Raw genomic sequence first — 10186 nt, 5'->3', positions numbered from 1 at the left:
CCACCTTAAACTGCTTCTTAAATCCCTTCACACCTCTCCGCCAGCGTCCTTTGTTCTCTAAATGTGCTGATAAAGAGAAGCTAGGAGCAGCCGGCTATTCCATCCCCCCACCAATTTAGAACGTGCACGAACTTCTCTCAGCTCATGCCTTGATTGAGTATCTGGGAGTGAAGTGGAGTTTTAGAGATTATATATATAATCACCTAAAGTTGAATATAGAGGGAGGTTTGTACAATCTTGTATTTTTGTTGTAAAACAACAACCAAACAGGATATTTAAGCATGTTTCTCTTGCATAAATTAACTGAAAATGGTCCTTAATAATCCAAACATTGTAGTAACTAGTTACCTACAGCAAATTTGCAAATATCTATACTCCGGCATTTGAATATAAACTGAAAAAGAAAAAAAAAAAATCATCACTTTCATGCTTTTTACATATTCGGACAGACAGAGCTTAAGGAAGTTGAAACCATCCAAATTTAAAAATTACTTAGTCCCATATAGTGCTATGAGGACCACGAAGCAGATCAGTCATGACAAAAATAACTGTTGTCATAATTCAAAGTAATAAAATAATCTGCTTAATGGCAGTGAACCATAGTTTTCCAACAATTTTGTTCTCATTTCTCTAAGGTTAACATACTTAATAAAGCCACTAGCAAAATATTTAAGAATCACTACTGTATGATTTATTTTCTGGTCTCATTACACATCAGATGAACAAGGCACTTGTCAAAAAAACCCAAAAACAAACATATTAAGTAGGCTTGTTTGGGTCCCACTACACTTGGAAGAATTTAAACCCTTGAGACTTTATAGCTGAGTTTGTAAAATCATTGGCTAGAACATGCTGCATTGTGACTAAATGTAGCATAGCAATTTTGAAACTTTTTACAATTTTTCACAACTATATTTAACAGAAAGAGGTACTGAAACATGCATATGATATGTAAGAATATAAATATTTAGCTGCATAGAAAAAGCCTGTAAACCTATTTATGCAATTATTTAAAATTTTAATTGTAATATTGGGAAGTTAAGTGGAGGTTAACTGGGAAGCTAAGTCAGGAGGTGGGATTAACCTGGCAACCTCACAATCTAATTTCGTCACCCTTTCCACCAAATCACAATACAGTAATCCCTCCTCGATCGCGGAGGTTGCGTTCCAGAACCCCCCGCGATAGGTGAAAATCCGCAAAGTAGAGACCATATGTTTTTATATATTTTAAGCTCTTAGAAACTATCCCACACTGTTTATAGATATTCTCCGCACAGTTATACAGTAAACCCTCGTTTATAGCGGTTGATCCGCTCCAGACAGATAAATGGATTTTCAAGAAGTAGGATTCTTTATTTATAAATCTAATATTTTCGCAGTTAGAGCATTGAAAACCTGTTTACGACCTTCTAAATACGTTTTAAAACATTATTAGAGCCCTCTAGACATGAAGTAACACCCTTTATTAAAAGTTAAACTGTGCTCCATGACAAGACAGAGATGACAGTTCTTTCTCACAATTAAAAAGAATGCAAACATATCTTCCTCTTCAAGGTGCGCCATCAGGAGCAGAGAATGTCATAGAGAGAGTAAAGTAAACAATCAAAAATCAATAGGGCTGGTGCGCTTTTAAGTATGCAAGCACCGCGATAAAGCAGCGCAATGATGGGATCAATGTGAAGGTAGCCTTTCAGCATTTTTTTTTACAGGGAGTCCGTATCTTCTAAGCAAACAGCCACTGTGTAAACAGCCCCTCTGCTTACACCCCCTCCGTCAGGAGCAGATAATGGGGCCAATCATACGCCTCCCTGATGGTATTGCATGATGGATAAGTATCTGCCTGTATTTCTCAGAGACAGTGAGACACAGAGAAAAGCAAACAATGAAAAATCAATACAGGCTGTTACAGCTTTTAAGTGTGCGAAGCAGCTCGTGGAAAGCATATCGTATATCATTGAGGAGTTTTAGTTAATACGTAATACATGCTCTGATTGGGTAGCTTCTCAGCCATCCGCCAATAGCGCCCCTTGTATGAAATCAACTGGGCAAACAAACTGAGGAAGCAAGTAACATAAATTGAAAGACCCATTGTCCACAGAAATCCGCAAAAAATCCGTGATGTATATTTAGATATGCTTACATTTAAAATCCGCGATGGAGTGAAGCCGCGAAAGTCGAAGCACGATATAGAGAGGGATTACTGTATATGCCCAAAATAAAACAGTAAAAACTTAATACAAATATTAGGTTAAACTAATCAAAGCTGAAAAGAACAATCTAGAAATTTGTTTCTTTTTTAAGAGAAACATCTGACATATCTTCCAACACTTATATTTTGAACTATATATTAAAACACTTGCAGATAAATATGTAATAGTATGACATATGCTATAAACCACAGGAAAAAAACACTCTTTTTAACTCAGCTAGAGCAGTGAAACTCATCTTCAAAATGCTTTCTATCAAATGAACAGAATGTATTAAAAAAGTAATTCTTACCTGTCTGAACATCTATCACCATCTGGTGCCCTCCTCTCATTCCTGGCCTGTTTTCCTCACCATCTCCTTAATTAAAAATTGTTTTTTGTTAAATAAATACAACTGTGTGCAAAGTTGCTATTTATTTACAATTAACCTGTTTTTCAATTTAACCCTTAAATTTTTACCTTTGGTAGTTTTAGGGATGATCTGACTCCACCTTGGTTTATACTCCTGATGGCTAATGTATTGATTAAATAACCCCTCTGGGAAAAAAATGCAAGGATACATAATTTAAAAAAAAAAAAAAGCAGCAAATAATTTAGATAGAAAAACTTACATAATCATGTCCACCCTTTAATTCACATTTAGCTAGGATATTTCAAAATTAAAATTCTTAACCACTGTAATATCAAGAATCATATTTCAACTCCTAGACAGAAAACTGTTATTGTACAGGAATGTGTACATCTTCATCTTACCATTTACTGCTTTGTCAATTAGCTCTTCACAGGCATCAAAGTCTCCTTTAAGGACTAGCTTATCATGAAGATCAGTTAGCATTGGGTGCTCCAAAGCAATTCTTGTTTTTTTCTGTAGAGATTCAAATGCTTCTGTGTAGTTATGTTGGCGAAAGTGTTTGAGGCATAGTCGAATAGCTTCTTGTTCACGATACTACTAGAACACACGGAAAGCCAAAAAATAATCAATAATGCTGAAAGCTGATGACAGCTGTAACTTGTGCAAGAAATGTAGAACAAGAGTAATTAGTATAGAAAGAAATACATAGAAAATCCTGAATACAGAAATAACAAATATAAAGCACAATATTACTAGATCCTTCATGTAAGGTGGTAAAATCTACATCCATGAAACAAAACGTTAGCAATATGATAAAGGAGAACAATTTTCTATCAGGGAACCACATACCTTTTTCCCCCAAAAAAGGGGAAAAAAGATAACAATGTTGAAGAACAGAATGCACTTTCTTCTTCTACTAATACTTCACACAAAGAAAAACCTCAGTATAAAGATGGCATAATCTCAGGTGTTAATGCATTCAAAACTATAGGCTAGGGTGATTGTCAAAGAATTATTGTTTGTTTTTATTGTGCTAATTTTGGCATTGTATTACTCGAGACTTGTTATGCAAAGCTGCAGTATTTTACTAATCCATCTTTATTCTTCACTTCCACAATCAACCTTTTTAATAATTTTTCGCAACTTTAATATTAAAACTTACAAGCTTACCCCTTCATGACACAGTGTTTTTTTTTTGTTAATCCCATTACTCCACACTTAGACCTACAAGTATGCTCCGAGCAGTTATTTTAAATGCTTCTCTTATGCCCAACACATAATGTTTTGAATCTGATAATATCCCATTCACTCTCAAACCTGAGATCCATCTCTGACTGTTCAATGCCAAGGCTTTCTCATTGAAACAAATGGAAAATAATTCATAATTCTGATTTTCCTTTTATTACAATTTTACAATTTTTTAAAATACTGTGTCCCTCCTAACAATTAGTCTGTGTGTCTTACGTGGCTTGTAGCTTGACAGACAATGCCTTTTTTATTTAAATACTGCTGCACCTTTACCAGAAAAAAAGCGGATAGATTGTGTGGACCCTGACTTGATACTGTGAAGTTTCTGTTTTTCCACGAGTCCACAGAATATTCCGCGATATAAAAGATGCCATTCATCCACTCGTTGGATACCTCCAGCATAGTAAAACTAGTCTGCTTTTGATCTGACTGCTCTCTTATTTCTCTCACTATTCTTACACTGTCGCTGACTTAGTAACCCAAATTCCTCTTGATCTTAGACTGCTTTGCCTGTTCGGCAGCAAGATAGGTCACAATTTGCTTGTGCCAAAGGAGCTTTGCACAATTCAGCTTTATTCTGGCATGGCATGTTTTCATTTCTAATCAGGCAGTGTTAACTTAATTTAGTTACTTGTATGGATATTCAGTCAGAAAGATGATGTTGTGCAGCCTCATGCTTCTACTGGTGTCATTATGTAGATCTGTTGACTTGGGTATTTTGAATGCTAAAATATACATCTCCTATGGCTTTTCATTATTAGCTCTCTTAATAGCAGTCCTCTTGACTGGGTGTGACACATTTACTTCAAATGCATATTTTGCAATTCATATTTTCATGAACATAGCTACCAATTCTTTCAACCTTACATCGACTCCTACACTATCATTATAACTGTGAATAACACAAAGCACCTATGACAACATATCATTCACCTTTATCACTAGTTCATTAGTGTCTCTGAATGCTAATGTATAAATTTGTTTTTACAGAAAGATTTACCACTTCCATCAGGTTATGTTTATTTTTAACACGTTCAAGGTGCTCTTTGCACAAGCGAAATATATTTATATGTTTAATAGGAGTCTTTTTAGGAGACTTTTTGGCTGTAGACCGTTTACTGTAATAAGAAGCATACTTTTTGTCAGATCAGATTAACAACAGGACCACTGCTCTGCAGTTCAAAATCACTGCCCCTCTTTCAGTGCCGCCTTCATTGTGTAGGATTGGTTAAAAATGTGAATCATTGAACCGTCTAATTGTACCCACCCAGTTTCAAACAATATTCACACATTTCTGGTCTCCAGACGTATATATGATACATCTGTCCCTGTGAGACTATGGAAAGGCTCACATGAGGTTACCTGTATTGAATTAACATTACATAGAACAGTAAATATTGCCGCTCAAAAGGTTTAAAGACACGCAACACAAAAACGCTATATCAACATGTAAAGATTTTCAAAACCAACTGAATACTTACCTTACTATACCAATTAAGACAAGGTTGCACAACATCAGGTTCACTAATACCATGAAGCTCAACATACCAGATACTAAAGTTGAAACTCGGACCCCATGACATAAGTGGTACTGTAGGGAAAACAGTGCATAATAAGTTTAGTTTTAATTATAAACCTGCCAACAAAATATTAATACTGTCCAGTTTGTTATTGGAGCACGCCTATGAGAAAACAAAATGAACCAATTCAGTTTATCATTAATTTCAACTAAATCTGTTCCTTATCTATACATTACACAAAAATGTGATTTTCCTTAATTCTATGGTTATATGACGAATAAAATGATATTTTAGTAGGCTTTCTTTTAATTTTTTAATTTTACCCTGAAACAGATGCCTTTTGTTAAAATATTTTCCTTAAACACAGAGATGCAACTGATTGATGATTTAGTCCACACCAGGCTCAAGAGCTTTGGCAGCAGCAAGTAAAATTATGTTACCATCTCAATACTTCTTGATCTTGCTATATGTTAAAGCTATACATTTTGTTTAAATACCTATATAAAAAAACTTTCAGGTTGTGTTTCTAATAACGTCTTAATGAAATGCTATTTAAGATTTTATGACATACTTTGATTTTTACATACCACGTGCAACTTTTGTTGTTTTAGTACAGCAGAACCCACAGCTTCAGTAACACTTAAGTTTACTTTATTATAAAACAGAGACTCAAATAAGTTTAACACTCTTTAATAAGTGTGCTGTATCTTTATCGTAACAGTAAAAACAAACATATTAAACTGTAACTCTTTTAAAATAGTCAACTAAATAACCACTGAACAATTTTATCCCTGCAAAATTAAGTGACAGTTCCATCCCACAATTAAAAGAATGCAAACATATCTTCCTCTTCAAAGGAGTGCGCTTCAGGAGCAGAGAATGTCAGAGACAGAGAAAGAGAGAAGCAAACAATCAAAACTCAACAGGGATGTTCGGGCTTTTAAGTATGCGAAGCACCGCCAGAGAAAGGAGCTGCAATGAAGGGAGCAATGTGAAGGTAGTCTTTCAGCATTTTTTACAGGAGCGTCCGTATCCTCTAGGCCAGTGTCTGAACAGCCCCTCTGCTCACAGCCCCTCCGTCAGGAGCAGAGAAGGTCAGAGAGAGTGAGAGAGAGAGAAAAAGCAAACAATCAAAAACCAATACGTGCTGTTCGGGCTTTTAAGTATGCAAAGCACCGTGCGGAAAGTTTTATTTAATATGCACTACGTGCTCTGATTGGATAGCTTCTCAGCCATCCGCCAATAGCGTCCCTTGTATGAAATCAACTGGGCAAACCAACTGAGGAAGTATGTACCATAAATTAAAAGACCCATTGTTGGCAGAAATCCGAGAACCAGTGAAAAATCTGTGATATCTATTTAGATATGCTTACATTTAAAATCCGCGATGGAGTGAAGCTGCGAAAGTTGAAGTGCGATATACCGAGGGATCACTGTACCTGAATTTGATTTTGATTTGATTTTATATGTTTTGTTAATTCTGGCAAATTTTTCCTCAATTAATCACAAATAAAATATAATCTAGAACTCAACAAGCATACAAAAGTATTTTCAGCTTAAAACTTTTAATCTGAACAAAAAATGATACAACAGTTATACTACATACCAGATTTATGGTCCAAAAATAGTAATTAAAATGTTATCATTTACATATGAAGATAACTTTATATACCTCAATCACCCCTTTTCATCAATTCATAAACAACACAAAATCAGAAAATAAACGTACCTATTTTAATAAATCGACATGGAAACATCTGTTCATCAATCTTGTGCTTCAAGGTGAAAGTCTCCTTGTTGTAATCATTTTTAAGGCCACTATAAAGGCAATAAAACATTCTTGTTCATTAAAAACTTAATTCAAGCTTAAAGAAAAAAAGAATAGCATAAAACAGAGAAATCAAAAAGAGCACTGTGGCCTCATGTGCTTAAAAAGTTTTCTTGTTAAAAATTATACATTTAACCATTATGTCCTTGTGTTATACAGTACATACACTACACTGATCAAGAGACTAATATTAATTTCAATAATAAAAAAGTAGATTTTCTACAAGTCAATGAGTTAGTAGTTAATGTTTTCATTCTAATTACAACAGTGAATTTACATTTCAAGTCTGTACGTGACTGCTTGTTCCATTAAGTATGACTTAAAACAGTACAACACAACTACTTTAAATTGGACTGGTAACAGCTTCAGGAAACCTATGGTATAATCTCCATCCGAGCTCTTTGGAAAGCTAACTCATCATACATTGTCTTTTTGAAAACTATCTTCTAGCTCAACTATTTTCTTTCTCAGCTGTTAAACATTTTGTATGTACTGTCGCAGCATTATGGTGTTGATATATTAATTCACTTAGGATTTTAATTTGCTATCACTATGTAAAATCTGGTGGTAAGAGTCTGCATGGAATAACACAACAAAGGTCTGGTGGAATATTAGCTTGCTTAACATTTTGACAGCATGAGCATCAAACTACTGGGAATCTTATTTTTTGCCATTTTAAAAGCAGTGGAAAGACATTTTACTATCTGAAACATGAATGCAGTTAAACTTGTTTGATTAGAGCAGATAAAGTTCCTACAAAAAGTCACATCCCATTTTTGATATATAACTGTTTTAAGGTAATTTTACGATTGAGGCTATACCTAGATTGGTAAGAAGTGTAACATAAGCTATACATGAGGCCCAACAGGTCTAAGGCATCATTCATGGACACTATAAAGGGGCAAACTAAGCTGAGACTATAAAACACAAAAAATGAAACTATTGACCTAAAATGTTTGTAAAGATATATATAACAGATTCAGACAGAATTGACTGAATTTAGGCAGCACCTTGACTCCTGAAGCAGGCATTCTGGAGAGGCTAAAGAATGCAATCAAACATTATACAGCATAAGACTAAAGTTAGTTCAGTACTTTAGCATGTGGGATGAAACCTTCATAACTGACAAATACAGACAAGATTTAAAAATATAAAAAGTCCAAACAGCCCTCTAGTGAATGTCAAGAGACTTAAAGAATATCTTTGGTATTTTTCAACTTGGAGTTAATTCTTCACAATCATGGTCTATATTGATTTGCCACATAAAATTTTGAAACGGTTTTTAAACTTTTAAAAATACTGTCAAGCAACAACTTAAAGCTCAATCTGGAACTGGCCATTTGGCTCATGTAGGTTACAAAGTGAACAGACCGTTGCAAATGAGGCTCTGTGGGTCTGGTTTGGGCCAATGGCACACACACTTTAACACTAGAATTCCCAGAGCCTGTAAAAATGTTCATTCTCACTGAAAAGCTACTTTACTTCCTCAAACACAAGCAAGGTAAATCGTATATCCTTACCAGCACAGCAACAAACCTTCACAGACTGTTATTCAACAGAAATGTATTTATTATATCCAATACGACTGCTTGAATATAAAACACACACACGCATGAAAAAGTCTTTATTTGGAAACGCTATTTGTTCTTCCCAATCTGTACACATTCAGCAACATGTCATTTGAACTATTTTTTGAATTGTTTTATTCTTGAATAAAAGCACACTTGTTTTGTCATACCCTTTGTGAAAGAGTTGATTTTTGTATGCCATGTCTTAATTTGAAAATAATATTTGCACTTCACATTCATAGTAACAAAGCAATTTTGGTTTTACCCAAGACTAAAACTGAATGAAAAGAAATCGTTCATATGACATGTTGCTGTGAATGTGTAAAGACTGGGAAGTCCTGATATCAGCTGGTACAAAATAAAGATGTTTGTATTCATGTATGTGCTTGCGTGTTTCATTTTAGAACAGACATATTTGAGCCATGTCTGTAACAGTTTGTGTAAATGTATATTTGTAAAAGACAAATTATTTATCAGTGCCATCATAATTACCCTCACGTGACATAAGCTTGATATAAACATTGAAAAAGATCAAATGTATGTTTTTATTATAATGAATTTAACAGGCTGAAAATGAAACACACACACAAACACACACATCTTAATTTTAAAATTATATTTGACTTCACATTCACAGTATCAAAACAATTTGGCTTGCTGTGAGTGATTGTGACTTTTGATCTGAGTTAGTAACAGTTGGCGTAAATGTATGGTACTTGTATAAGTCGGCGCTAAAAAGACCAATGATTTATCAATGCTGTTATAATTACCCAAATGTGACTTAAGCTTGATACAATAAACACACACATTTGCTTTGGGTCTATAAGAACTAAAATTCCTTGTTTTGTTGTACATTTATACAGATCGTTGTAGACATGGAAAATACATGAAATGTACAGTATGTCAAATGATACATTTCTGATATAATTACTTACAAGTGTTTGCTATATAAAATCTTCAATGCAGGCTTGAGCTAAATGGGAGAGGAATCGAGCTGCTGGTGGTAAACATTGCGTGTGTCAGGAGGGGCAAACAGCTGGCTGAAGTGGATGGATCGGTGAGTGCGACTAATTGACACATTTGGAAAACAAAGGTGGCTATCAGCTGGTGATTTGGTGAGGTGATAAGGCTATATGAATTTCCTCGCATGAGTTAGGAAAAATAGAATAGAATATGATGAGGATTCTGGTGTTAAGTTCCAATACGAAGTAGCACGCACACAAATCTTCTAATTGGCGGCGCAGACCTAATGCAAAAGAATTACCCATGTAGAGAAGCACCGATGAAAACAAAACTTAAAGGGCCCTCTAAGAGTCAGAAGACATAATATACTGTGTGAAATGAGAGATTTATTACAATTGACAAGTCGTTTCTACCTTCTTGGTGGAAGAAAAAGTGCAAACCATCTACACAAACAGTTAGGTCCATAAATATTTGGACAGAGACAACTTTTTTCTAATTTT

At 34.6% G+C, this 10186-nt stretch overlaps 1 protein-coding gene across 1 annotated transcript in view; it reads right to left on the bottom strand.

Moving 5' to 3' along the window:
• Positions 1 to 10186, bottom strand: part of mkln1 (muskelin 1, intracellular mediator containing kelch motifs) — a 108183-nt gene that overhangs the window by 53048 nt on the left and 44949 nt on the right. The window contains exons 4-8 of the mRNA XM_039761355.1: positions 7057 to 7145; positions 5289 to 5398; positions 2961 to 3153; positions 2667 to 2744; positions 2500 to 2565 (exon numbers count right to left, since the gene is read on the bottom strand). Of these exons, the coding sequence (XP_039617289.1) occupies positions 2500 to 2565; positions 2667 to 2744; positions 2961 to 3153; positions 5289 to 5398; positions 7057 to 7145 (536 nt within the window). The remainder of the gene's footprint in view (positions 1 to 2499; positions 2566 to 2666; positions 2745 to 2960; positions 3154 to 5288; positions 5399 to 7056; positions 7146 to 10186) is intronic.

The sequence above is a fragment of the Polypterus senegalus genome, chromosome 8 (assembly GCF_016835505.1).
Source record: "Polypterus senegalus isolate Bchr_013 chromosome 8, ASM1683550v1, whole genome shotgun sequence".
Classification (NCBI taxonomy): Eukaryota; Metazoa; Chordata; class Cladistia; order Polypteriformes; family Polypteridae; genus Polypterus; species Polypterus senegalus.
The sequence above is the reverse complement of the archived record's forward strand: the minus strand, read 5'-3'. Positions and strand labels throughout refer to the sequence as shown.